Genomic DNA, 27984 nt, shown 5'->3' on the forward strand with positions numbered 1-27984 from the left:
GGTCTTCTGGGTATTTGTCTGTCTGCCTCAGATTCCAGGGGGGCATTATTAATTAAGTATATTTTGTGATACATCTGATAGGTTTGTAGTTTGAACCTATTCACTGGAACGTTCAAGACAATTTAATTATGCAGCAAAAGCAAGACACAAGTAGGCAAAGTTCTTCGTGTTACTCATGCATGAGGGAGAGGACCACGACAAGCGCCGTTCCTTCGCTTGACCCCAGTCGCTCTCGTCCACTCCCCCATAACATTGTTCTTTTATTGAGCTCACATAGGTTCATTAACATATGATGTCTACATACACACAAAGAGTACCTTGCCTGTGCGTTGTGTAAGTGTGTGTGTGTGTGTGTGTGTATGGGGGGGGGGGGGGGGGGGGGGGGGTCAGTGTGTGACCCCATAAATGACTTCCTTAAACCTGCTGGTCTGGAAGTTCATCTAAATAAAACGCACTTAGACTAAGACTGACATAGCTACGTTTATCCTACCATAAAACAATAAAACAAGGTAGGACCTCTCCCCTGCTCCCAGGATGTAGGTGTGAATGCCAGAACACTCTGGATTGCACACAAAGTCTTTGCAGACTATTAAGGATCAACCCTCTACCAACATGGCATTGATTATACAACTCTAAGCATATATGAGTAGATATTTCTAAGCATAAATGACAATAAACAATACAAATCTAACAACATCCACAACACAACAGGATTGTTGTGTGTAGCACTGCTGTATGGCACTTCAGCTTACCTCATTATATACCAGAGATCGCACATACCACTTTTTTATGTCTGATACCGATATCATAAATTTGGATATCTGCTGATACGATATGAATCCGATATAGTGTATTTTTTAATCAATAAAACTGTTTTTTTAATATCTCGCTGCATTTTGTATAAGTTCATACTCAAGTTTTAAATAACAAAACACTAAAGCTATTCTGTTATACCTGTATGCAAAAAATACACTGCACCCAAAACATTTCATAGTTCAGCAAAACTGATCAATCTAATAAACTTAAACCTACTCCATCCTCCCTATTGTTGTATTTTAAAGAGTACTTACCAGAAATATTAAACAACCTAACTAATAGGGTTGCCGACTCCCAGCAAAAAAAATAGGGAACTACCCTCCGCCTCGTGATGTTTAATCAACTTTAATTTAATGCACGCGTAAAAAAATAAAAAGCACAGAAATCAATTATTTTTCTACAATAATTAAATAGATTCAACATCTTTCTTCAACAGAACAGAAAAAGTACTATAGTTTACCAGAGTATATATTAGACTTAACCCTTGTGCGCCCGCCTGTTCTCGGGGCGTGGCTCGTGGTGACCCCCCGAGGGGCGTGTGTGTTGTTATTAGGATGGTATTGATGATGATGATGATGGGGGTGGTGGTGGTGATGGGGGGTCTTGGTAACCCCCCTGGGGGGGGGGGGCATATGTGTGTTGTATGATGATTAGGGTGGGGGTCCTAGCGACCCCCTCGGGGCATATGTGTGTTATGGTGATTAGGGTGGGGGTCGCTAGGACCCCCCGGGGTATATATGTGTTATGATGATGATGATGATGATAGGGTTGGGGTCGCTAGGACCCCCACGGGGCATATGTGATGATGATGATGATGATGATGATGATGACGATGATAGGGTTGGGGTCGCTAGGACCCCCACGGGGCATATGTGTGTTATGGTGATTAGGGTGGGGGTTGCTAGGACCCCCCCGGGGCATATGTGTATATATGTGTACACATATGCGCGGGGCCGCTTGTGTTATTACGGCGTCGGTGGCGTCTGGGGAGCGGCGGTGCAGGAAGAAGCGGCGCAGTTGGGACAGTACGTGACGGCGCAGTTGGTGCACACGTGCACTCGGCACTCGCGGCACAGGATCTTGGTCTTGACGTCTTTGCTCCTGGGACACACGCGGCACCTTCGCCTCTTGACCGGAGAGGAGTCGCGTGGCGTAGCGTCAGAGGCGGCGGCGGCACGAGCATCGCGCTCGTCGGCGTCGGCACCGTCGGCCTCGGCGGTAGTGCCTCGGGCCGCAACTCTGCCTCCTCCTCCTCCTCCTCTGCCTCCTCCTCGCGCTAACGCCCTGGCTTCGAGCATGGGGCGCGCGAGCGCTTTGCCCAGTCGCTCGAGGAAGAGCCGTCGTTTGTTGAGCTTGCCCGGCATCCAGTCGGGGTGAATTTCCCTCCACAGCACGAACGCGTTGTAGGCCGCGACGTCGACCATGTTGTGGAAAAGGGCCACGGGCCACCTGCGGGTCTTTCTCCTGCAGCTGTACGTACTCACGACCTTGTCCAGGTTGTCGACGCCTCCCTTGGTGCGGTTGTAATGCAGCACCAAGGGCGGTTTTGCGCTGCTTCTGTTGCTGCCGCTGCCGCTGCTGATGCCGATGCTGTTGCTGTCGCTGATGCGGCGGCTAGGCCGGGGCTCGGGGCCGGAGCGATGGCGGCGGTGGTGGTGGTAGCGAGGAGCGGTGGTGAGGAGCAGCACGTTCTTGTTCTTCTTGGCCACGTAGGAGAGGATGATCGTGTCGGGCCCTCGTCCTCCTCCTTGTCCCGCGGAGCCGCCGAGTACTACGGATTCGACGGAGCCCACGGCCCTGCCCTTGACGCAGCGCAGCTCTCTGGGGATCTCGGGTCTGTTCGATCGCAGAGTGCCCAGCACGGTGTGGCCTCTCTCGCGATAGAGCCTGTCGGCGAGCTCGTGCGAGGTGAAAAAGTTGTCGCACGTGACGTTGCGTCCCGGTGTCAATCCCTCGGTGAGGTCCATGACCACTCGAGTGGCCAGGTGCTTTTCGGGAGGGCCGCGCTTGTCGGGCTTGCCGGTGTAGACTTGCATCTTCCACGCGTAGCTGGAACGCGCGTCGCACGCCACCCGTATCTTGATCCGTGGTGGACGATAAAGTCGTGTAAAAGCACAGCCGCAGAACCCGACGACGACAGCAGAAAGCTAGTGTTGTCGTTGTTCCCGCTCCTCTTCCTCCTCTCATCCGCACGCCACAGCCACACACACACACACACACGCACACACACGCATGCGCGCACACACACACGCGCGCACACGCACACACACACACACACACCACGTACCTCTGAACGGCACCAGTCTCTCGTCGACGGTGACCTCCGGTCCCAGGCGGTACATGGCGGGCAACCTCGCGCACCACTCGTCCCACACGGCTCTGATGGGGGCCAGTTTGTCGTAGCTATCGCCGACGCCGTTGCCCTCGCCTCGCCCGGCCTGTCTGGTCTCTCTGTCGTCGAAGCGCAGCGCGCTCGAGTAGGCTCGAAAGGTCTTGAGCGGCATCGTGGCTCTGAACACGGACCTGCCGCTCTCAGCGTCCCACAGGCTCTCGCAGGCCTCTCCCCGGGACCTGTACACGCCGGCGAGCACGAGCAGCCCCACGTAGGCTCGAACTCGACGCGGCCCATGGGCTTCCATCCGTCGATGGCGGGCCCGCGCCTGTCCGCTTCCAGGTTGGTCATGGCGATCACCAAGTCCTCTACATCCGGCGGGAAGTAGGCCATGAACGCGGAGGCCTCGTCTCGCGCCGCCGCCATGGCCTCTTCGGTGGGGCCTCGTCCTGGCGGGTCGAGGTCATCGTTGTCGTCTTCTTCTTCTTCTAATTCTTCTTCTTCTTCTTCTAATTCTTCTTCTTCTTCTTCTTCATAGTCTTTGTCTTCTTCTTCATAGTCATCGTTATAATCATCGGCGAGGACGTCTTCTTCTTCTTCATAGTCTTTGTCTTCTTCGTCATCGTCGTAGTCATAATCGTCGGCTACATCTGCGTCACGAGTTTCACCGACAGCGCCGCGGCCGCGATCGCGCCCAAGATCATGAACGCCAACTGCAGCATGGCCGGTGTCGTCCTCTCGCCAAACCTCCCGAGTCCCACGCCCCGGTTCGGCGCCTGCTTCTTCCTCTCCCTCTCGGCGGTTCGACTCGCCTTGCGAGCCGCCGTCCTGGCAAAGTTGCGACGCCATTTCGTAACCGTGATCCTCTTCCGCGAAATACCTATGGTCCGCCACCCCATCACTCTCGTCCTCCTGATCCTCCAAGTGGCGCTCCTCGTCTGCGAGCGTTCGGGCCGTCGGGTCGTCGTCGTCGTCCCCCTTGGCCTCTTGCTCCTCTTCCTCGCTCTCGTCCTCCTGCTCCTCCGAGTGGCGCTCCTCGTCTGCGAGCGTTCGGGCCGTCGGGTCGTCGTTGTCGTCCCCCTCGGCCTCTTGCTCCTCTTCCTCGCTCTCGTCCTCCTCCAAGTTCTCCTGTAGCTGCTGCTGCTGCCGCCGCTGCTGCTGCTGCCGCCGCTGCTGCTGCTGCCGCCGCTGCTGCCGCCGCCGCTGCCGCCGCCGCTGCCGCCGCCGCTGCCGCCGCCGCTGCCGCCGCCGCCGCCGCCGCTGCCGCCGCTGCTGCCGCCGCTGCTGCCGCCGCTGCTGCCGCCGCTGCTGCTCTTGGTCATCCTCGACCCCTAGCCCTCGATAGCGAAACGTGGCCGGTCGCAACAACGGAGCCACCGGAGCCGACCACGCCGCGTACGCCAAACGCGCTGGCGATGGCGATTGCGACGGCGATGGTGATGGTGAGCGGGAGGAGGAGGAGGAGGACGACGATGACACCGCCGGCGATTGCGATCCGCCTGTACCGACCTTAGTGCTCTTTGGCTCCCACGGTCTAGTGCGTGACATTGTCTTCTTCGTCTTCTTCTTTCTCGTTGGCACCTTGTCGCCGTTGTTGTCGTCGTTGTTGTTGTTGTTGTTGTTGTACGGCACGCGCCCGGACACCGCCTCTGTAACCTGTAACCCAGACGCGCTTTGTACCCGCCATCCACGCTCTTACCATCTCGCCGCGCGACGCGCTGTGCTTTCGCTGGGGTGTTTCTCGGCCACCTTTTACAAGACTTTATCGTCCGCGCTTGCACGTGTGCTCTCTGTCAAACTCACGTCTCTCTCTCTCTCTCTCTCTCTCTCTCTCTCTCTCTCTCTCTCTCCCATCCCGTCCCATCCCCTCGGGGGATCTCACGACCCCGACCTCCTCTCTCCCTCCCTCCCTCGGCGGGGGACCCGCATCCCCCGGCCCCGCCCTCCCTTCCCATCCCGTCCCATCCCCTCGGGGGGGCTCTCGCGACCCCGACCTCCTCCCTCCATCCCTCCCTCCCTCCGCGGGGGACCCGCATCCCCCGACCCCGCCGCTCTCCCCCCTGGCGGGTGCATCAGGGTTGACCTGTCATTGGAAATCATCAGCTGTTGATCTGATTTTTCGCACTCTGTATTAGGAAAACGAACATAAATATTGTGGAAATAACATGGAAATTGAACACTTGCACATTGAAATGTCCACAGTCTGCAATGTAATTTAAAAAAACTAGTTTTTGTAGTTCTGGTAGTCAGAGGTAGAGCACTCTGAAACTAGTTATCTGAATCATGTAAAACTACTTTATTACAGCTGAAACAAAGATTATCCTCTGACCTTTTGTGGGATCTGAGCGAGGCCTGAGGCTATCATGTTTGCCTTCTCCTTGGTGATGTTGTTGATCAGGGATCCTGTTAGGTTTTGTATTGTTGAGTAACACAAAGAACTTTGTCTACTTGGTGTTCAATGCTTTTGCTGTGTAATTATATTGTCTTCAACGTTCCAGCGAATAGGTTCAAGCTACAAACCTATCAGATCCTAAAGTGAAGATCACAATGCCATCATCTCCAGAACTCTGCACAAATTCCTCCAGATCCTGTAACAAGTCAAATATTATCCCACTGCCAGCCAATCAGCTGTTTTCTCATTTTTGTTCAACATTTTGATGGCTTCACTGCTCCTGTCAGGAATATTCTGTGATGTAATGATTAATCAGATGGTAATAGTTGAGTGTCCTTACCTCCGGTAAAGGTTTAGCAGGTCTGCAGTGGATCCCACCAACATATTTGAAGTTGGGGGGGGGGAAAGGACGAGGGAATTCAAAATCCCAGTAGGTTCGGATTAACCAGATGTCTGCTTTACTCATCAACTCACAGGCACTGGTGGGAGTTCCTGTTGCAGTGCATAAGTAATGGACATCAATGTATCACCAATAGTTTATGCAAGAGATCATATTTTCTTAATCAGAAAATTTTAAAACACTGTGTTTACATTATTAGCAAATTTTTAATATTTTTTTAAATCAGTGCTTCACGCCTATTTGCTCACCTTTGACATCAGAGTAATATCTGTCTAATACGTTCCAAAAAGTGTGATCAATCACGATGTCTTGGAGAGCGTAGAAGAGAAAGTTCCACACTCTCTCTGAGAAGTCCATCTTATCTGTGAGTTTGCTCATGGCACCGGGAACAAAGGATGGTGGAGCAGGCATCTGACCACAATGCCTCTCCCAGTTATTAACTGGGGAGCTGCGAAAGGACAAGACAAGTGGGATCCCCAAAATATCTGCTACTAAGTCACTGCCAGCTTTGACGGGGTCCGCCAAGAGAAGATCGTAATTTCCCTCTTTCAACTTCTTCATGATGACTTCTGATTTCACCACACCATCCAAATACTGAAAAGAAATCTGAATGTGTGTGTTCACATATTTAACGGATCTGGTGAAGATCTCCCAGTAGTTCATATAATCCAACTCGTATAATACGAATTGGAGGAGCTCTTCCAAAAAATCTTCTATAGTCTCCAATGAGAAAGAGGCGTTGAAGGGCTCATAGTGAAAGCGGGCAGGTTCATTGGTTTTCATGTACATTGATGAGCTTGGGACCAGTACAGTTACCTGGTGTCCTCTGTCAACCAGCGTCTCTAGAACAGGCTTCATGTTTATCCAGTGGCTGCCATCAGTGTACACACCAAAATATTTCCTCCATTTGCACACGATGTTGCACAAAGTACCAGCAGGATGCAGGCAGAGAGACGCAGATCCATGGTGTCTGAATGTCAGCAGGAAAACTACCCGTGGTCTGATTCTTTGGTGAAAGTATATCAGGAAAGATAATTATTAACTCAATAAATCTGAACTCTGACTCATATCTGTCTGTGCTATCACAATGGGTTAAAAGGTAGTCACAGTAAAGTTGACTGTACTGAGAAACAAGACTGATTTCTAACCTAGTACCCTAGGGTGGCTGCGGATGACCCAGGTCTTTCTCTGTCTGCCTCTGGTTCCGGGAGGCATTATTAATTAAGTATAATATTAAGTATATCTTGTGACACATGCACAACACAGCAGGATTGTTGATGTGTGTAGGATTGCTGTATGACACTTCAGCTCACCTCATTATATACTCTACCTTTAACTCTTGTGCCCATGGGCTTTATGTCAGAACTTGTTGGTGTGGAAAAAGATGTCTGAAGTTTGATTTTTGTTTTAATCAGTTTGCAATGAAAACATATGTTTACCTTTGTAGTTTTAAACCATTCATGGTTTGGAGTTATCCAGAGTAACGGTCAACTCGAGTCAGCTAATTCTATATGACACCTTGGATTAAACCTGAAAATGATGTCATTGACTATAGCACCAGGTAATGTGATAATATACCCCTCATCTTTCTCTGTGCACTACATAAACTATACCAACTCGCTCTGTCACTACAGAAGTGTGGCAGAAGTCTGAAAATCTTTCTGTCTATTGAAAATTTGGTCAACACCAAGTGCAAGGTTTAGTCAGTATTTCAAAGATGGTAAGGTTTTGCTTTATAACGCATATTATGCAGCTCTGCTTAGAACCCGTGTGACAACTTACTTGGCCAGATTTTCAGGTGTTAGTGAGGAGGGTGTGAAGGGTCACCATGGTTCTCTAAGAGATGTCCAGGAGATGCTGTTGGGCTTCAGAAATGCTGACACGATTCTAATTGGACACTGCCTGGAAAAAGACCTCTGTTTACTCAAGGTGACTTCTTCACTTCCTTTTTTAAAAATGTATTCTTTTTTCTTTTTAAGTTTTTCACAGCTTATTTCACATCTTCCAGTTGCAGTCCTCAGTAGACTTTAATGTGCAAATAATTAACACAAAATCATCTGGATGTCTGTTTTGAACCAGAACCATGGAAGGCGTTTGTAAAATAAAGTACAAAACATCTGATTGGTTGTGAACATACCATTTGGGACCTTTTTGTTTTTTGTTACACTTATTTTTTTAAATGTTATGTTTTCTATTTATCATATACTCAAAGTATTCAACAGGATTCGCCTAGAAATTTTGCAGCTTATACAAGTTCACGGCAACGGGTATTGAATCCCAATAATCAGACCCCTATGAGCAGCACATGGGGACTGCAAGGACTTCCTTTGTCTTTTTAGATTAATCAATGAAAGATTTTTAAAACACGCATTTTTACCCCAGTGCCCTCAGCATTAAGGTCAGAGGTCAGCTGTTGTGAAAATACAAAAATGTTAGCTATACAAACTTCTGAGGCATTTGATTTGATGAGATACTATACACCACTGTGTCTTCTTAAAAAACTACCAGTTTTAGAACACCCCAATTATTCCAGTTTTCTATTGAAAATCATGCTGTTTAATGTCACATTGCAGTCTGAAATGAAAGCATAGTAGAAACAAACAATTGAAGTCAAAAAAGAGATCAAGGGAAACCTTTCTTCCTTTTTTTTTTAACCTTTGGCAGTTCAACACTTACCTTTGTACCATTTCAACCTATTCATTGGATTTGAATTACATAAATTGGAATAAATAGCTGGACAATTGAGGTGTTTCAAAACTTTTGATGGGTAGTGTCCCATATAGAAAAGATATATATAAATCTTATAAAGTTTGTATCTGTCTTGTGTGAAACTTGTATGAAAAGCATACAAGAGTGAAAACAGATATAAGATGCCTTGAAAAATTATATAAATGAAACTTGTATGTTTTGGATACTTACTAAACCAATATAACATATAAATCATAAGTTTTTACTATTTCTTTTCCATATGGTGTATTTCAAACACATAGTTGACAGAGACCAACAGATATTGAAAATTCGTCATGGTCTGCTTGTCTTGTCTTGTATACCCTGAATTTAATTTGTCATAAGTCATTTTTGGACAAAAGGGTTGAAATGTCATGATACAGTAATCTCACTTTATTTCTCTCTGATGTCCTCTAAAAGTATTTTATTTTTTCCATCTTAATTATACTATTTGTAATTACCTGAACCAAATTTTTATCTAAAGCTTTTACCACCAGGTGGCAGCACATTACCGTAAAGTCTCAGTGTAATGTAACTACCAATCCCTGTCTTGAAGTAGAAATAAAAAGTCACTATTTGCTGTGACCTAATTAAGCAAATCACATACAGCAATTGTTTTGTATATAAAGTCTCTCACAAAAAGCTACCTTAGAAAACATATATGAACAGTTATTAACAGGTAGCAGTCAAAAAAGATCTATTATTCAAGGATCATTGATTCATTTTATTCTTGAAGAGCTGTGTGCAGTGATGGAAAGCTGCTCCAGTGTTATTTTCTCCTGAACTGAACATGGTGTCGTTCTGGGAGGATCTAGTGGTGATGACGGGGCTACCATAAAGGTGTTTCATCCACTGTTTGCTGTCCCTTTGAATAGAAGGCCAGTACTTCTTCTGACTCTCCATTATATTTCCTACACCTTTCAGGGCAGAGAGCATGCTACATTGAGTCACTCACCAATAAAAGATTATTTTTATACCCCTTAGTTTGTGGCCATGACACTGCATTTTCTTTGTACCTGTGAATGTGTATATAAATGAGAAAAAAAATTGTAAAAATGAATATCATGCAGTATTAATCAAAAAGCTATGAGACCATAAAAAATTGTTTACACAGGTCATGAAAGTTCAGCTCAGCAAGGCTTTCTTGTGTTAGCTGGCTCCAAGAAAAAGGGGTTCAAGGTAAATTCTTCACGTTTCATACTCTGACCCTGCTACATTTTTTCCCTTTAAAGCCTGTTTCCAGTGCCTAATTTAAAGTGCAGATAGTTCAGAGAACTCACGATTTGTCATCGATGACGGTGTTGACTGCATCTCTTAGGTCCTCAGCTGTCATGAAGTTCAAATTGAGAATAACTGCAGCTCCTTTTTCCTTCATATGGATCATGTTGTCTGGCTGGTCAAGAAACATGGGTATGCCCACCATGGGTACTCCGTGGTAGATGGCTTCATAAATCCCATTTGTGCCTCCATGAGTGATGAAAGCTCTAGTTTTAGGGTGACCTAACACATGCCAAATAACCATGTGACATTGAAAGTTAGTTTTTCACGTGAACAACAGGAGAATTTCAATAACCCGGCATAAGTGCTGAGTTGAAATTGATTTGCACGTTCTAATACTTATGTGCATTCAACTAATCTTTTAGTGCAACAGATTAGATTTGCACAGGGTGTCTGTTAGAAAAGTATAATTGATCAATTTTTCCTTTTGTTAATAAACAGAATGCTCACAGCTTGCATTTCATGTTGAATGTGCGTTTAATTTATGTCATTGCAGTTTTAAGAAAATCTGTGTTTAGTGCCAAGTTTACGTACCCAGGAGGTCGTTCTGAGGGATCCAGTCATATATTCTAGTGTTGGCACTCAAGGTTTCTGGTTTTTCTCCTATGTACCTCCACACCACCTATAAAAGGTAACATATTTCTTAGCTTACATGATTTGTTTGTTTTCTGTTGTAGTATACTTACAGCCACACTTTAGGCAATATATCACAAAATATTATGGGAAAATAAAACTGCAGTATGTGTTTCTAGTCAGCTGTTTTCTACCTGTCATCTAAAGCTGCATAATCGGAGTGATTTGGGTATAAAACTCTTTGAATGCTAATTTTAGATTTTATTTTAAAGTTAGATTTATATATGTATTTACAAGATTGATGCAAGTTTTTTTTTCTTTTTACCTGTTTACTGAAACCTGTTCTATTTGTAGTTATATCATTTACATCGACATAATCTGTAGACTCTCAGATAGGTATCTACATTCAAATTGGATGAAGGTTTTAGGAGTGTTTAGCTCCTTAACATGTGCCATGCTCTTTTTTTAAGGGGACCAAAAGTAATTGGACTAAAGGGCCATTTCATCATGAGGTGTGGGCAATTCCTTTGTTATGTCATTATCAATTAAGCAGATAAAAGGCCTGGAGTTAAATTTAAGGGTGGTGCTTGCTGTGAACAGTCAAAGGAATTGTCACGGTCCCGGTGTCTCTCTGGCTGGCCCACACTGGTTACAGGTTGGGTTTTTGTTTCTCTCTCTCTTTCCTCCCTACTGTCTCCTGCTTGCCTGGGCAGAGTTCAGAGTTACTGGGCTCTTGCCTTTGGCTCGCACCTTTCACACCTGGGTTTATTGCCACCACCTCCTGCTGATCTGTCCTGATCACTCTGGCGCTATTTAAGGGTAGGGCTCTGAGCACCTCATCGCTGAAACGTTGAACCCGCATAGTTCATGCTCTCTGCTCTGTTTTAAAGTTGTCTGTCTTTAACTAACCGTTGTTTCTTTAAATAGATTTCCCGGACCTGTTGGTGGACCCTTCCTGAGATTCCTGTGTGTGGCAGCGTGAGTGGAATTTGAGAGTGAGTGGTCGAAGAGGAGCGAGTGTGAGTAGAGTTTGAGCGGCAGTGCGTGATGGATGTAAAATTGGAGATGGCTGATTCTCACAAACATGCAGCCTAAAATGTCCAAAGTCTGCAATCTCATTAAAACATGTAGTTTTTGTAGTTCTGGTAGTCAGAAGTAGAGCACTCTGAAACATGAAAAACGACTCCATGCTTTTCAGAAAATTAATTACAGCTGAAACAAAGATTATCCTCTGACCTTTTGTGGGATCTGAGCGAGGCCTGAGGCTATCATGTTGGCCTTCTCCTTGGTGACGTTGTTGATCATGGATCCTAAAGTGAAGATCACAATGCCATCATCTCCAGAACTCTGCACAAATTCCTCCAGATCCTGTAACAAGTCGAATATTATCCCACCACCAGCCAACCAGCTGTTTTCTCATTGCAACATTTTGATGGCTTCACTGCTCCTGGCAGGAATATTCTGTGATGTAATGATTAATCAAATGGTAATAGTTGAGTGTCCTTACCCCTGGTAGAGGTTTAGCAGGTCTGCAGTGGATCCCACCAACATATTTGAAGTTGGGGGGGAAAGGACGAGGGAATTCAAAATCCCAGTAGGTTCGGATTAACCAGATGTCTGCTTTACTCATCAACTCACAGGCACTGGTGGGAGTTCCTGTTGCAATGCATAAGTAATGGACATCAATGTATCACCAATAGTTTATACAAGGCATCATGTTTTCTTAATCAGATCTGATGGGATATTAAAACACTGCGTTTGCATTATTAGCAGATTTCAAATAGTTTTTTTAAATCAGCCTATTTGCTCACCTTTGACATCAGAGTAATATCTGTCTAATACGTTCCAAAAACATTAACATATCACCAATAGTTTATGCAAGAGATCATATTTTCTTAATCAGAAAATTTTAAAACACTGTGTTTACATTATTAGCAAATTTTTAATATTTTTTAAATCAGTGCTTCACGCCTATTTGCTCACCTTTGACATCAGAGTAATATCTGTCTAATATGTTCCAAAAAGTGTGATCAATCACGATGTCTTGGAGAGCGTAGAAGAGAAAGTTCCACACTCTCTCTGAGAAGTCCATCTTATCTGTGAGTTTGCTCATGGCACCGGGAACAAAGGATGGTGGAGCAGGCATCTGACCACAATGCCTCTCCCAGTTATTAGCTAAGGAGAAGCGCAAGGAGAAGATGAGTGGGATCCCCAAAATATCTGCTACCAAGTCACTGCCAGCTTTGATGGGGTCCGCCAAGAGAAGGTCATAATTTCCCTCTTTCAACTTCTTCATAATGGCTTCTGATTTCACCACACCGTCCAAATACTGGATATTGTACTGAAGGTTTGTCTTTGAAATGTTAATGTATCTGATGTAGATCTTCCAGTAATTCATATAATCAATCTCGTATATGGAGAATTGGAGGAAGTCTTCTAGAAGCTTCTTATAAGCCTCCAATGAGAAAGAGACATTGAAGGGCTCATAGTGAAAGCGGGTGGGTTCATTGGTGTTCATGTATACTGACAAGCTCGGAATCAGTACAGTTACCTGGTGTCCCCTGTCAACCAGCGTCTCCAGAACAGGCTTCATGTTTATCCAGTGGCTGCCATCGGCGTACCACACCAAAATATTTCCTCCATTTGCACACGATGTTGCACAAAGTACCATCAGGATGCAGGCAGAGAGACGCAGATCCATGGTGTCTGAATGTCAGCAGGATAACCAGCTGTGGTCTGATCCTTTGGTGAAAGTATTTTATGAAAGATAATTCTGAACTCAGTTAAGATGAACATTTACTCAATTCTGTCTGTGATTGTGTCTCTGAAGGTTCTCAGTCATCCAGGTCATCGTAGTCAAAGGAGCTTGCAAAGAAAAGTGTCTGGACTTCTTTAAGTTGCTTGAAGACGTTTCACCTCTCATCCACGAAGCTTCTTCCATTCTAATGTCAAATGGTGGAGAGTCCCAGATTTAAACCTAGTGGGAGTAACCCCCCACAGAGGGACAAAAGGACCCCCTGATGATCCTCTAATCCCCTTAGCCAAGGTGTGAAACTGGGTGTGGGTCCCAATCAGCCAGGATTTCGGGTGAGCTCATTGTGAAACCTGGACGATCTGATTTCCTCGTGTCAGCATTGTTCCCACATCATCATAATTAATGTTGTTCCAGGTTCAACATTGCAAGTGACCAATCACCTTCTTGTGACGTCATTCCTTTGCGACTTCGAAATACCCGCCTTCGATTATTTCGAAATACAAGTGAAGAAGTGTGTGCTGAATCTATGAATCAAACTATCACCTGGAAACATAATTAACTGGTCCATAGCTGTGAAACTGGACATGAGTTCTTGATTCTATGGAGATTAACAGTAATCCAGAAATTTACAAATTTGTCCTGGTACATCGCGTAAATGTTGTCCCTGGGACATTGTGTAAATGTTGTCCCTGGGACATCGTGTAATTGTTGTCCCTGGAACATCGTGTAAATGTTGTCCCTGGGACATCGTGTAAATGTTGTCCCTGGGACATCGTGTAATTGTTGTCCCTGGAACATTGTGTAAATGTTGTTCCTGGGACATCATGTAAATGTTGTCCCTGGGACATCGTGTAATTGTTGTCCCTGGGACATCGTGTAATTGTTGTCCCTGGAACATTGTGTAGATGTTGTCCCTGGGACATCGTGTAAATGTTGTCCCAGGGACATCGTGTGATAGCTTGTAAATAATGGAATGAAAATTATTGATTGTTATTAACTTGTGAAAAAGAAGTGTAACAAATCCACATGTTATGTTCTTACACCCTTACAGAAACTGTGACTCCTTCACAATGTCAGGTAAATGTCAACTCATGTTGAATAATCAACCAATCAAGCCTTTTATTATCACATGCAATGTTACACGTACAACTGCAATGAAAATTTCACCCCCTTCTGACCATACATATATTGCTTAAACATCACATTGGGAAGACAGGTCGGAAACAGTTAGGAAGGTCAGAAAACAATTTAATTAATAGATGAGGGGAGAGGAGGAGAAAAAAGAACTACAACCAGACAAAGCTCCTAGAAGACTGAAATGGATGATGGTTGCAGCATGCAAAAAGAAAATGATATCTGTTGACTACAGCATATGCTTTCTCACAGATTACCTTGTGGGAGTAGCTGGACCAAACTCTATTGGTATTTCAAGTTTGAAATCCCTGTTTGACCAGACTAACATTTCAGATGAGGTACCTCTTGACATAAAAATCCTTTTATGTTGTCATAAAACTAATGTTAAATTCTGCTTTAAATACACTTTATTGTACAATTTACTTAATGAATCGTGTTCCTTAGTTCTGTTTTTATTTATATGTATTTATTTATTTGTTTTATAAGGTAATAGATGGCCTAATCTATTTGCAGTGTGAGGTATGTTGAAAAGCTTGTTTGATCATAATGACATAGCATGTTTACGTTTTTTGTAATGTATTTGAAAACATAGGTGTATTTATGTTATTTTTATAGAATTTCCCTCACATTTATCCAATACCAAGCCAAATCACTGGAAAAATTTTGGATGGGTCCACAAGAGCACAAAGTGCATACTTTTTGAAGGTATGACTTGGACTGTGGTAACTATGTTCTTATCACAAAGGGTTTATAAGTTGCCACTATAAACAAACAGCATTTTCCAAAATTGAAGCCTTGTCAGAAGAACCTGAAAAATACCTTTCTGAAACCTTTTCTGTGTAAAGACTTGTTCAAAAGCAATGCACACAGATTAAAACATTTCTGTCTTGGCCAACTGATAAAGAACACCAAAAATTGAGTGGTGCGTGTTGAGTCTGTGGTCTTGATTTGTTTTGTACACACTATAGAAATTAATTAATGTAAACCAAAAATGACACTTTCTATATGTTTGTGTATCTGCAGAATTAATTACAAGTCTCACCTGACAAGCTTTTGCAGTTTTGCAGTGTCATTCTTGACAGAAAAACATACTTGTCACATTATTTTTATTTCCAGAAAAACATCTTTCAGATGTATGAGAAATTGATTGGAGCCTGTCTGGAAAACGGCAGCCACTGGACCTTGTTTGTAAGTTGCACAGATTTTGCACTCTCTCTAGTGCATGATACTTTTCAGTGTCCCTCATTAGGAATTCTCAAGGCTCAAGCCTACCATATCCATCTTTTTACAAAACAGTTTTGTGACATACCCAAGAGGACCATAGTCTATATGAATTCATTTGGCGAGTCGGAGGTCAGAAAAAGTGCGGTGTTGAAAAACTGGAGGTAATTAATTAACATATTTAACATAACATATTTAATTTAATTGAAAGCATTACCGAACGTGGTTATTGATTTCTCTATATGCTTTTTATTTGTAATAACTGCGATCTCTCAGCTCATTTGCTTCAGCAAGAGGCTGCGCTGGAGAGTGGACCTTGTCACATGTGAGCCACCCACATCAACAGGATGGGAACTCATGTGGAGTGCATGTCATAATGGTACTGAAAACTATAGCTTTAACCTATATAAGTAATGTTTACATTTTTGCCTATTCAGTTTTTAAAGCCTTAGAGGCAGGATGGTAAAATCTCAATTTTTTTTGTAGATTGAACCATTTCAGCAGTAATGCTTTGCTTTGGTTGCTCTGTTTTTTTTTTTTCTCGGGGGTGGGGGGTGGGGGGGGGGTGGGGGGGTTAAAAACAAACAAACATTTCTTTGTTAATCTAATTCTTTTTGTTCTTTTTTTTTTTTTTTTTTCTTCGTCAATTATTAGTTTGCCCAATCTCTCATTGACGGTAAAACACAAGTGGAGGAGTACAACACTGAAATCACAAAGCTCAGGTCCCGACTTTGCCACTACTTATTTTCCTCAATAGGTAAAGATAAAATTAGCTGCCTTCTTTTTCTCTAACATTGGAAAATGTAACTTGTACTTAAACAAATTATATTTTGCAGATCGAACTAGGAAGTGCAGTCAGTGCTGGTGTGTGATTGCAGCCAAAGACCGGGTACACTATGACATGTCCTTAGCCATATAGATTGTTTATTTAATGGACTTTGTTCATTTGTTTTTTGTTTGTTTATTTCTTCTTCTTTTTTTTTTTTTTAATTCACAGGTGCAGTGCCAGAAATGTGGTGCATACAAGCACATGCGTTGTTCAAAGTCTGTTTGTGGCATCTGTATCTTCTGTGAGAGTAAGTCACAATATAACTAAACAACGTCCAAAAATGTTTAAAGTGAATTTTTTTTTCGTAATTTTGCCTTTGCACACCCGGACTGTGTAATTAAAGTGGACGTTTCAAGATCCAGTTTTTACACAAAACTATTTTAGACATAACTGTGTCGTATTGTGGGGATTTCTCTTCACAATTAAATTGATATAGTGCTGTGTAACGGTGGACCCAAGAAATACCAGCCGGAGCGACTTTTGACAGTGCAGAACTTTTTATTAAGCTCGGGTTGTAGTGGACACATGTACTCCGCGCTCTCTTTCTCTGCTGTCACGTTCCCTCTCCGTCTGTCACTGCCAACACATAAAGAGACACAATCACTGTCAGATCCCAGCACACCTGTTCACCCCGCCCCTGCGCCGCCCCGGGAGCTCACTGCGTCACGCCTCCTCTGCAGCTGGCCAAGGACCACACCCACGCCACATGCTGTTTATATCATTCTTCTTTATGTAACAGCACAGTGCAGCACAGCAGAGGGAAAGGAGTTGTGCAGCATAGTGGGTGGCTATACAGGAGGAGCAATAGAAGTAGCCAGTGAAGAATGTCATCAGGGAAAGCATCAGGCAGCGAATGACAAAGGAAAAGTTCCTAAGGGAGAGAACATCTGCAGCAAATCGACAAGTAACAGTGAGATAGGAAGACTGACAGTCAGAGATGAAGGTACACAGACTGAAGACAAAGAAAAAGAAACAGAAGTATACGGCACAAGTCTGAGTACAGATAATGCTGCTGCTGATGATGTTGACAGGATCGATGCAGATACAGAATTCCAAACTGATTCAGAAGGAACTAGTACAGTTTACAGAGTGCATGGTCGCTTATCTGTACCAAGCTCAAAAAAGAAAACCTACACAATAACAGAAGACGAGATCAAGCGCAGAATCAACGCAGAGAACATGTCAGTTCATGTTTTCAGAGGTTTGATTGGGGTAGGTATACATTTCGTGATTTTGATGTCACCTGAAATAAATCCGGGTTACTCGTATCAATGAAGTGACAATGTGGCTGGAAATTGTGCATTTGCTGCAACATATACACAATTACACCATGTAAACAAAAGCATTTAACTTTGTGCGCGTGTGTGTGTCTCTCTCTGCTCTTTTGGTGTTTGCACTTTTTCTTTTTTAGGGCCGTAAAGCCAAACTGCCCGCAATGATTCTTGACAGGCCTAAGAAGGCCAAAACTAAAGTAACAGTGTTTAGTGTTCTGAGTGAAGAGGAGGCTGGGGAGCTAGCCCTCGGGTTTGCCGGAAGATTGGCCTGCGATGTCACAACAGACATGGTCTGTAAAGGCATCGACCATTCAAGTGCTGATATGACAAAGTAAGTTAGTAAAACAATATGAAAGTTGTATCTTTTTTGGTATTATTTGTCATTTCCCCGTATTTGGGTTATTGGTGTAACATTGTTAATCTTACTTTCTAATAACAGACAGACTCTTCTCAAAATCCAACACAATCTTAAACATGAGCTGACTGATTCCTCAACCTTCAGTTTGCTGACACACACCTTTGGCCCCGCTGCACTGGATTCTGTCATTTCATTCCTGTGTGAAAAACTTGATCTTGTTTCTTAAATAATGAAACCTTTTGTGACTTTTGTTTGTTCTGTAAATCAGAATCTTGAAAATTGTTCATTGTTGTTCTAAGTTTGTGTTAACTATTTGGCAAAAATGATTGGTTCCTAATCCAAACAGCATAATGACTGTTCTAACACATATCTTAAAAATGCTACAAAGAAAGAAAATTATCACATATGTTTCAATATGAATGTAATTGTGTCACACTCTGTTTGTAGTAGCTTTCCTGTTTTATTTTGAGTTTTGGTATGTTTACACTGTTATTTTTATTTCCCGTGTGTTCGTCTTCCCTTATTAGTTTTACTGTATTTAATTAGTCTGATTTAATAACTTATAATTATTTACTTTCCAGTGTGTATATATGCTCCTCGTTTGGATTATTGTTTGTTTGAGTTCTGCCTGTCTTTTCTATTAAAGATTTGGACTTTTGGACTATTAGTGGACCTCGTAGGTTTTTATTCTGTTCAATTGGTAATTGACTGGGTTTAATTTAGTGGCCTGGAAAACAGGCCGGAGGGGTCTGGTCATTTTAACCCCCTAAGACCCGAAATCTTCCATAGCATGCATTTTTAATTTCTCTTTGATATTTGGGCCGATTGGAACCCGATGAATGTAAAAAGAAAGAATTACCAGGTTTTGTTTTTTTTTTACCTAATTTTTGTTTCTGAGAAAAATGAGAGCCACATATGAGGACATTGATTTGAAATTTCGATAGAACAGTTGCAGTATAATGTCCTCATAACTGTATATCAGGCACTTGTTGATCAAGATTTAGTATTTTGGTCTAAATAACCCAAAATGTGATGTCCACATGTGTGGACGCCAGGCTGGAGTAAAGTGTTAGAGCTATTTATACCTATGTAAACTTTTATACACTGGTTTTTACCTGTCTTGTTTCAGAAAGGTTTAAAAGGGTAATGTCCACAGTTTATTTGTTTATTTATTTGTTTGAATTCAACATATTTTATTAAAGTAATTGAGCTTGAACACAGAAAAAACTGAATCAAATAATCATAAAATCAAATCACTTGCACTATACTGAAGTCTAATCTACTCTGAGCTAATGCCGGTTTCCAACACTAATGATCGGGTGAAGGAGAGAGATGAGGGTGTGCACGGCCACTGGTGCTCTTATCCCTGTTCTTTGTGATACAATCCAACAGGAAAGCAGTCAAACCCTTGGACATTAGCCAAGTTAACGTTCACAAATATATACACACAGAGGAACTCTGAGCCCCAATGTCAGCATTAGCACAAACATGCCACTTCATACCAAATCTCAGTGTGAGGTCAGGTGTTAGTCTCATTCCATTATTCTGGCTATATTTTCTTACTCATTACTATTAAACTTATACTTAAGACTAACTATTAACAAAATCACACCCCAATAACTCTGTTATTACACTTTGTATTTAATCATAAAAAGGCTGGATGTTGAAACCTTTTACTTCTATTTTGTATGAGCCAGGATTCTCAACAGCTGATACTCTATGTCCAAAAAGTGACAGGTATCGTTTTATGGAGCAAAAAACTTAAGAGCGCATATTTTATAAATAATACCAACAATTACAAATGCAGACCTTTAATAGTAATAAGTAATCCTTTATTTATAATGCATAGCAATATAAAAATAGTAACATATGAAAATATTACAATGGGCACAGATGAATTTGTATCAAAAACAGCAACCAAGCCAAAGTAATGAATAACACACATAAATAACAACTGCTTGAGAGACCAAACAATTTCTTTTCAACTGTTCCTTGGCAGAAAGTTAAGACAGCTATTCAGCTTTAGGTTTCAATAAACAGAAGTAATGGATGCAGTCCCTTTGAAATGTCACACAAAAGTCTACTTGTGCATATACTTAGCTTTAACTCTTCTCTTTTTTGTTTTGTATTCCAAAAGGTTTTCATTTTCTCCAGAGGATGTCTCTCTTTCAGTGGTTATCGACTGTTCACATTCATTTTCACAGACTGTTGGAATGTCGATGCTGGCCGAACGTTTCTTGCTAGAATACAATGGCCTAATTTTGCGTGCATTATCTGTCGTCTTTATTTCGTACTGGCATATACTTTTGCCTACTTGTTTTGTTTTTAAGACATTTGTATGCAGTTCATCTATCATTGGAGTAATACCCTCTGGAATGAATGCCCACTGTTTAACTGTGTCTAAAACAGCATTTAGTTTTCCAACTGCATCTTCTGTGCATTTTTTGTCTGTGCTTTCAACTACAGGAGTGTCATTCAAAGTTGATAGAGGACTTTTCAGAGAGTTTTTCATTTGTTTAAAATGGCTACAAGCCACCTTCAGGCAAGCACATGTGTTATAGTGAGAGAACGTACAACAAGTGCACTGAAGTGTTGCAGCCGATGCAAAAAAACACAGATTTCCAAACAAACTTGGCATTTTTATCACTTTCAAGTCCTCACAGTGTACAAAGTAATGCCTTTCTTTCACTGCAATTCTTGCCAAGGTAGAAATGTCTGTTTCCCTGTTTGGATAGATGTCATTGTCAGCCTCTGCTAATTTTGCAAGTAACACTAGATGCTTGCAAAGAAGTCCTCGTAAGCCATATGTACAGTTGCAGTAGGACTCAACAGGGCAGACATCATACACCATGTCTTCTCTTGACTCAGATGGGACTTGATATGCATTAACTCCATGGCTGTTCTTGACTGTAATTTTAAGAGCCCAACCACTTTCCATCAGTCTTGAAGCAGAGTCTGAAACTTGAGACAAGGTGTCAGCAAACCTGTTTTTCATGCGGCCCACATCTTGCAGGGTTTTTATGACTGACAAGTAGTCGTCGGCCTTCCCTAGGAGCACTTCAATCAGATCATCCAGACGCCTATTCTTGTAGCCAGATAAAAACTGGTATTTCAGGCGGTGGAAAAATCTGAAAAACAGTTATTTGAAATGATTAGTAACTGTAATTGAAGGAATTTAAAGTTTTAATCAAGACTGTATTATTTTTTTAAAAATTGGAATACCTATTGCACACGTCTTTTATAAAGGAATGCTCTGTGCCGGTTTAGCTGATTTAGGCAAATCCACCTACTCTGTTTTTTGTTGTGATAACATAAAAAACGCTGCTAGAATTTAAAGGATTTGCCTAAAACCTGTTCTGGCAATGACATGACGAACCTACTCAGTTTAGCCTCTTGGATTAAAGCATAATATCTTTTTTTCAGCAATACAATTGAATGAGGTCAAAATAATAAATCATACCTTTCAATCACATTGTTTGTTTCAGAACGAGCGTGACTGAAGCGACGGCTGTAGTCACACCACATGTGGCCAATGCCTTCCCAGTGCTTCTGAAAATACTGGCACACCAAAGGGTATTGCTTAAATGTCTGGCAGAACTCTGCTGATGTGGCTTTAAAGTCGTCCTCCTAAGAGAATTGGATGCAACAGAATATATTTCAATCCATTTAACAGACCTATTGAAATCTTTAATATTATGTATTGAAGCCCTTTTCCTTTTATTGAATAACATTAAGAATTTTAAGTTATTAATAATATGTCGTGTTTTTGTATTAAGAAGCAATTATTTCTTCCCTTACAATGGCTAAGAAGGAACACTAAACCTATAAGCATATTTGGTTTCAGCATCTGTCTGTGAAAGAATCCCACTCACAAGTTCTACTGCACAGTGGGTGACACAATGATGTTCTGCACAGCTTAAGTACTTGTTTTGATAAGCAAGATAAGAAGCCAGTTTTAGAAATTGTTTCAAAAATCTATTTTGTATCTCTCTGTAACTTTTTTTTAGCAACTGAAAGTTATTATGCTCTTAGTGTAATCAAGAAATCAAAATGTGAAATAGACAAATTACACTTACAGATGTGCAAGCTTTCAGCTTACAAAAGAAAGAAATGATTTCATTTCTCTTTTGGGTGTTAGAAAGCCCATGGACCCCGGACTCTGATTTTGAAAGCCATCGATTAACAGCCTGTGAATGTAAGAGAAAAAAAGTTAATCTGGAGAGAGAGACAGAGGAGCAGCTGTACAAAAAGCATAAAAGAAAGCTGACGTCCAAAAATAACTTTGTCACTCACTGGACAAGAGGACCTGTGCATTACAGAAATCAACCAGGCAAACATATTTTTAAATGTCAAAAAGAGCTTTGGGAAGCAGCCACCAGAAGATGAGTGCACTGTGGTCTTAAATGGATGGACATAGTCACTCAACATTTTATCCCTTTATATTCATTAACCTGAGTAGGTGAATATCACAATGAGGCAAATCATGACAACAGGACCCTGTTGTAAAAATGTGTTTCAGGTGCATCTTAGACAACGTGAAAAGAAAACAATGTGGTTTACCTGCAAGACATGGTACCAGCATAGAAGGATAGCTGACTCTGGAAAAACCTTCTGCAAAGCATTTATTTCCGCAAAGTCTTTGTCAACCATAAATGCTCTACAGAAAAAAAGAAAACACTAAATGAGATTAAACAGTATGAAAATGTTTTTGCTATCTCAAAGCACCACTTCAATGCCAAATTAAACATTTCAACTCACAAGTAGATATATAAAATACTGCATACAGCCTATAGGAATAACTTTAACAACTGGAAAGGAAAGTTTTTTGCAGCCCATGCTGCAGCTATAGCATTAGATTCTGGCATGTTATAACTTTTTTGAAAAGGAATTATTTCAAAATCAATAGCTGTCAATGTATTATTTACCTCGGGGAACTTGGGAAATGCTCACAAACTATTCCAAGAACAGTTTCCAGGGTTTTCTGACTTTCGTTGCTGACAATAGCATAGGCCACAGGGACTCCATGCCCATGATCATCTCTTACAACAAGTGTGAATAAGGGAAATGAATACTGGTTAACGCAGTGCGTGGTGTCAACAAATACTAACTGTTTTGCATAGTTCTCCATGTTTGATTTCATTACAGGTGTCTGCAAAACAATCATTAGTTCTTGGTCAGATGTGTATGGTTGATAGAAGAGAACATGTTCTTGATGTTTTCCATTAAGTAAGGTATGTACACTTTGACTGTCTCCACAGTTAAAGTGCTTCTTCCTCATCATGCAGGTTCTAACACTGTCAATGTCACGTGGTGTGACAAAATGCTCTCTGTTGTGAAGATCTCTGTGTCCATGTTCTTTGGCCCATTTATGACATTCGGTTAGTATGATGGCTGGCTTAGTTCCAAGGGAAAGCAGTTCCTCAATCTTCCTCCTCAAATCACTGGAAATATTGTTGAAATGTGCGTCTTTTGGGTCCGAAGGATCATGCCCATCATGCTTATCATATGTACGCTGCACGATGACTGTGTGGTCTTTCCAACATTTGAGTACTTTAAATGAAACATAGGCCTTACAGCCCACTGCTCTGTAGCTGTTTCGACTTTTTTTCCCAGCTCTGATGCAGTTGAATTTGTAATAGTCTCTTTTCCTGTCTTTACCTGAGGCAACATTTAAACATTTATAATGTCCATGAAGGGTTAATGAGTTCAATTTTTCTAACACAACACTGAATGGGTCCTCCTGGCATTGTGACACATGCACACAAAGTTGTGTGTCTTTTCCAGTTCTTTTTTTTTCGTCATTCAGAACACTTCTTCTAATTATGTCGTCCATTTCTGGTGGAAAAATAACGAAGGTTTAATTAGTCAATATTCATTAATTCATTTTAACTTGTTGTGGGGTTTTTTGCAATACAATGTAAATATTAAATATAATATTAAAAATATATATATATATATAAAATAATATAAAACAAACAGGGGCTAAAAGAAGCTAAACTTTCATATGGTATGTCTCTGGCAACTTTAACATGATGTCCCAGGGACAACATCTACACGATGTCCCAGGGACAACATTTACGCGATGTTCCAGGGACAACATTTACGCGATGTCCCAGGGACAACATTTACGCGATGTCCCAGGGACAACATCTACGCGATGTCCCAGGGACAACATCTACGCGATGTCCCTGGGAAAACATTTACGCGATGTCTCAGGGACAACATTTACGCGATGTCCCAGGGACAACATTTACGCGATGTCTCAGGGACAACATTTACGCGATGTCTCAGGGACAACATTTACGCGATGTCCCTGGGACAACATTTACGCGATGTCCCTGGGACAACATTTACGCGATGTCCCTGGGACAACATTTACGCGATGTCCCAGGGACAACATTTACGCGATGTCCCAGGGACAACATTTACGCGATGTCTCAGGGACAACATTTACGCGATGTACCAGGACAAATTTGTAAATTTCTGGATTACTGTTAATCTCCATAGAATCAAGAACTCATGTCCAGTTTCACAGCTATGGACCAGTTAATTATGTTTCCAGGTGATAGTTTGATTCATAGATTCAGCACACAACCATAAGTCTAGGCCTTTTAGTCCAGATTCTCTTCACTTATGTTTGTAAAATGATCAGGGAAGCTACTGCAATTTTGCCTGACCCAACCCCCGGGCCACGAAACACCCAAAAAGTTGGGGAACGCTGGTCTAGAGAACACTGGTTAGCTAATGCTGTCGTCAAGTAGCCTATCGCTAGCAAGCAAACAGCAAGCCAAGTGAGGAACATATGTATAATGCTTACCGTTTATTAAAGGAAAGTATCCTAAATTGACTTCAAATTCGGCGGACAGGCGGCGGTTTTTCGCTTCTTCACTTGTATTTCGAAATACTCGAAGGCGGGTATTTCGAAGTCGCAAAGGAATGACGTCACAAGAAGGTGATTGGTCACTTGCAATGTTGAACCTGGAACAACATTAATTATGATGATGTGGGAACAATGCTGACACGAGGAAATCAGATCGTCCGTGAAACCTAGCCTCACCTTATCATGCAAATTCCTGAGGTCAGATGGCCCAGGATGTGAGTGGGCGTTAAGGTGTCTGGGGAGGGAACTCAAAACTGGATTATAGATGGCAGACAGTTGGTCTGCCATCTATCTTGGCTCAGGCGATTAGAGGATCATCGTTAGTTGCTTCACTCAACAGCCCGACTTTAGATGAATGATTCTGACAATCTAAATTTTCTTTCTTATTGAATGCACCTGCTGTGGAAAGTCGTACAAGGACTGTGCATGGACTTACCCTGTACAGAAGGCGACTACAAATGTTACCCAGGCTTAATACACAGAAAAAATTATCCCTGTTGTCTTTGCTCAATGATTGGTTTAAGTGTTGACAATCCAAAATTGCTAGCATTGCATCTTTCAACGTGTTTATGGGTAGATCTGAATGCACCAGGTTTAAGTGCAGCCACTCAGCCTCTACTCAAGGTGGTCATAGAACCAGGTGCAGATGGTCACTAGTTAATCTGGTAGTAGTATGGCACTTGGCCACAGGTGGCAGTAGTGGACTAACCTCCATTTGAGACTGCCCCAGCTGCTATGTGATACGTCAGTAGATCAGCTACAAATTGAAGATCATATGCAAGTTTTGGAAATTAAACTATGAATATTCTTAACTTGGCTTTAAAACTAAAAATCTCTAAATCTCTAACCTCAAAACTAAAAAAAAAAACACATGGCAAACCACCCGACAAATAAATACATAAACCCATTTCTTTGACCGTCACCAGTTAATTTACAATGCCAATTAATCTAGAACACCGGCCCTATTTCAACTTCAGCTGACAGTATCTCACTGTATATATATTTTTTAATGGAACAACACTGAAGATATGACACTTCGATACAATGCAAAGTAGTCAGTGTAGAGCTTGTTCAACAGTGTAAATTTGCTGTCACCTTTATATAACTCAACACACAGCCATTATTGCCTAAACCCATGGCAACAAAAGTGAGTACACCCCAAATTGTGCCCAATTAGCTATTTTCCTTTCCAGGTTTCATGTGACCTGTTAGTGTTACAATGTCTCAGGTGCAAATGGTGAACATGTGTGTTGAATTTGGTGTTATTGCTCTCACACTCTCTCATACTGGTCACTGGAAGTCTAACATGGCACAACATGGCAAAGACTTCTCTGAGGATCTGAAAAAAAAAAAGAATTGTTACTCTACATAAAGATGGCCTAGACTATAAGAATATTTCCAACACCCTGAAACTGAGAAGCAGCACAGTGGTCAAGACCATAAGGCAGTTTAAGAGTACAGGTTCCACCCAGAACAAACCTCACCATGGTTAACCAAAGAAGTTGAGTGCACGTGCTCAGCATCATATCTAGAGGTTGCCTTTAGAAAATAGCTGTATGAGTGCTGTCAGCATTGCTGTAGAGGTTGAAGGCATGGAGGGTCAGCCTGTCAGTGTTCAGACCATATGCCACACACTGCATCAAATGGTCATTGTCCGAGAAGGAAGCCTCTTCTAAAGATAATGCACAACAAAGCCTGCAAACAGTTTGCTGAAGAAAAGCAGGCTAAGAGCATGGATTACCTGTGATCTGATGAAACCAAGACAAACTTATTTGGTTCAGATGGTGTCAGGGGTGTGTGGCAGAAACCAGGTGAGGAGTACAAAGACAGTGTGGCTTGCCTCCAGTCAAGCATGGTGGTGGGATGCCATTGTTTGGGGCTGCAAGAGTGCTGCTGGCACTGAGGAGCTACAGTTAATTGAGGTAACCATGAATGCTAATGTACTGTGACATACTGAAACAGAGAATGATTCCCCCCCAAAACAGTGCCCTGTTAAATAAACTGAGGTTAAAGGTACTTGACTGCCCAACCATGTCTACAATCTTAAACCCTATTGAACATCTGTGGGGCATCCTCAAATGGGAGGTGGAGGAGCACAAGGTCTCTAACATCTACCAGCTCCATGATGTCATAATGGAGGAGTGGAAGCGGACTCCAGTTTAGTTCCGGTTTAGACATCAATGGCTGTATGTTGAGTTATTTTGAGCAAATTTACACTGTTATACAAGCTGTACACTGACTACTTTACATTGTGTCAAAGTGTCATATCTTTAGTGTTGTACCCATGAAAACATATAATAAAATTTAAAAAATGAGAGGGGTGTACTCACTTTTGTGAGATACTGTATGAAGAGAAAATCTCCGTCCCGGTTTCCCTCCAAGGCACGAGCACCGATAAGCAGAGTTCTGTCCTTTCTTTATTAGATTCCTAATTATTCAAAGTAACACTCAAGTATGCCGTTCAGCTGGGTTAGTTACAGCGCCGGGAGCAGCTTGGGAGAACAAGGAAACACAGACTGCTTCAGGTTGCCTTCCCAAATCAACTCAAAGGTTTATTTAGTACATAACAGCTTATATAGAGGAAAAAAAGGTTCGTGTGTCAGCAAGTTCTCAGTTCAAACCAGTACAGACCAAATAAGGAAACGTCTTCCTGCCTTGTGAGCAAAGAAGTATCCTTTGTGTAGTTTATCAGTTCAGCTACAATTTATGATCATCCCAGCAAAATACACTCCTAGACATAGAATACAGAGTTCTTTCATTAGTGAATTCTGAAACAAACCACCTGGCCTTTAACGAGCCTTTTTCTAAGAGATAAAGAAGGGAGGATGGGAGTAAGGAAGTGGTCTCGTCTCTGTGGTATTTTCGACCTTGGGGTACCAGCCTGTGAGTCTTACACATCAATTCTTGGGTCAGAGAGAAAGAGAAAAACAACTAGTAAATGGGCCTTATTGAGTAACAGTTTTCACTACAAAGCAATATCCTGTAAATGCTACCATGGTATCAAAATATCACAAC

General features: G+C 42.2%; 3 protein-coding genes and 1 pseudogene across 5 annotated transcripts; 1 reads left to right on the forward strand and 3 right to left on the reverse strand.

The window, feature by feature from the left end:
* Positions 1–5444: 5444 nt before the first annotated feature.
* Positions 5445–6911, reverse strand: LOC146657853 (UDP-glucuronosyltransferase 2A2-like; annotated as a pseudogene). Its single transcript, XR_014914109.1, has 3 exons — positions 6189–6911; positions 5881–6032; positions 5445–5736 (listed from the first exon to the last, which is right to left on the reverse strand). The product of XR_014914109.1 is annotated as a UDP-glucuronosyltransferase 2A2-like (transcript).
* Positions 6912–9925: 3014 nt separating this feature from the next.
* Positions 9926–13813, reverse strand: LOC146657854 (UDP-glucuronosyltransferase 2A2-like). Its single transcript, XM_085426216.1, has 5 exons — positions 12502–13813; positions 12026–12174; positions 11755–11886; positions 10480–10567; positions 9926–10167 (listed from the first exon to the last, which is right to left on the reverse strand). Exons 1-5 carry the CDS (start codon positions 13217–13219, stop codon positions 9944–9946), a joined length of 1311 nt encoding a protein of 436 aa, XP_085282342.1. The 5' UTR covers positions 13220–13813; the 3' UTR covers positions 9926–9943.
* Positions 13814–14356: 543 nt separating this feature from the next.
* LOC146657855 (uncharacterized) lies at positions 14357–18750 on the forward strand. The gene is made up of 12 exons (XM_085426217.1): positions 14357–14745; positions 14894–14926; positions 15023–15112; positions 15524–15595; positions 15704–15792; positions 15905–16007; positions 16283–16385; positions 16465–16517; positions 16626–16704; positions 17197–17669; positions 17869–18062; positions 18171–18750. Exons 1-12 carry the CDS (start codon positions 14533–14535, stop codon positions 18313–18315), a joined length of 1647 nt encoding a protein of 548 aa, XP_085282343.1. The 5' UTR covers positions 14357–14532; the 3' UTR covers positions 18316–18750.
* A 1149-nt stretch (positions 18751–19899) lies between these two features.
* Positions 19900–25191, reverse strand: LOC146657856 (uncharacterized). Of its 2 annotated transcripts, none has more exons than XM_085426218.1 (5): positions 24907–25191; positions 22650–22746; positions 22166–22276; positions 21550–21716; positions 19900–21217 (listed from the first exon to the last, which is right to left on the reverse strand). In XM_085426218.1, exons 2-5 carry the CDS (start codon positions 22737–22739, stop codon positions 20170–20172), a joined length of 1416 nt encoding a protein of 471 aa, XP_085282344.1. In that variant the 5' UTR covers positions 22740–22746; positions 24907–25191; the 3' UTR covers positions 19900–20169. The 2 variants fall into 2 exon arrangements, with proteins under 2 accessions (XP_085282344.1, XP_085282345.1); XM_085426219.1 differs by lacking the exon at positions 24907–25191 and adding an exon at positions 23040–23156.
* Between the last annotated feature and the right edge of the window lie 2793 nt (positions 25192–27984).

The sequence above is a fragment of the Rhamphochromis longiceps genome, linkage group LG12 (genome assembly GCF_057381845.1).
Source record: "Rhamphochromis longiceps isolate RC_006_pf linkage group LG12, R_longiceps_female_GT1.1, whole genome shotgun sequence".
In the NCBI taxonomy this organism is placed as follows: domain Eukaryota; kingdom Metazoa; phylum Chordata; class Actinopteri; order Cichliformes; family Cichlidae; genus Rhamphochromis; species Rhamphochromis longiceps.

Bases quoted from the DNA above. Each gene is read 5' to 3' on its own strand.
- LOC146657854 (XM_085426216.1), bottom strand. From the start codon at position 13,219: ATGGATCTGCGTCTCTCTGCCTGCATCCTGATGGTACTTTGTGCAACA. The intron at 12,175-12,501 runs GTGAGCAAATAG...GCATTGCAACAG, and splicing joins ATATTACTCTGATGTCAAAG to GAACTCCCACCAGTGCCTGT. The intron at 10,168-10,479 runs GTACGTAAACTT...GGCATGTGTTAG, and splicing joins CCCTCAGAACGACCTCCTGG to GTCACCCTAAAACTAGAGCT.
- LOC146657855 (XM_085426217.1), top strand. From the start codon at position 14,533: ATGAGGGGAGAGGAGGAGAAAAAAGAACTACAACCAGACAAAGCTCCT. The intron at 14,746-14,893 runs GTACCTCTTGAC...TTGTTTTATAAG, and splicing joins AGACTAACATTTCAGATGAG to GTAATAGATGGCCTAATCTA. The intron at 17,670-17,868 runs GTAGGTATACAT...TTTCTTTTTTAG, and splicing joins TTTTCAGAGGTTTGATTGGG to GGCCGTAAAGCCAAACTGCC.
- LOC146657856 (XM_085426218.1), bottom strand. From the start codon at position 22,739: ATGGTTGACAAAGACTTTGCGGAAATAAATGCTTTGCAGAAGGTTTTT. The intron at 22,277-22,649 runs GTAAACCACATT...TTACATTCACAG, and splicing joins GCTGGTACCATGTCTTGCAG to GCTGTTAATCGATGGCTTTC. The intron at 21,218-21,549 runs GTATGATTTATT...ACTGTTTTTCAG, and splicing joins ACAAACAATGTGATTGAAAG to ATTTTTCCACCGCCTGAAAT.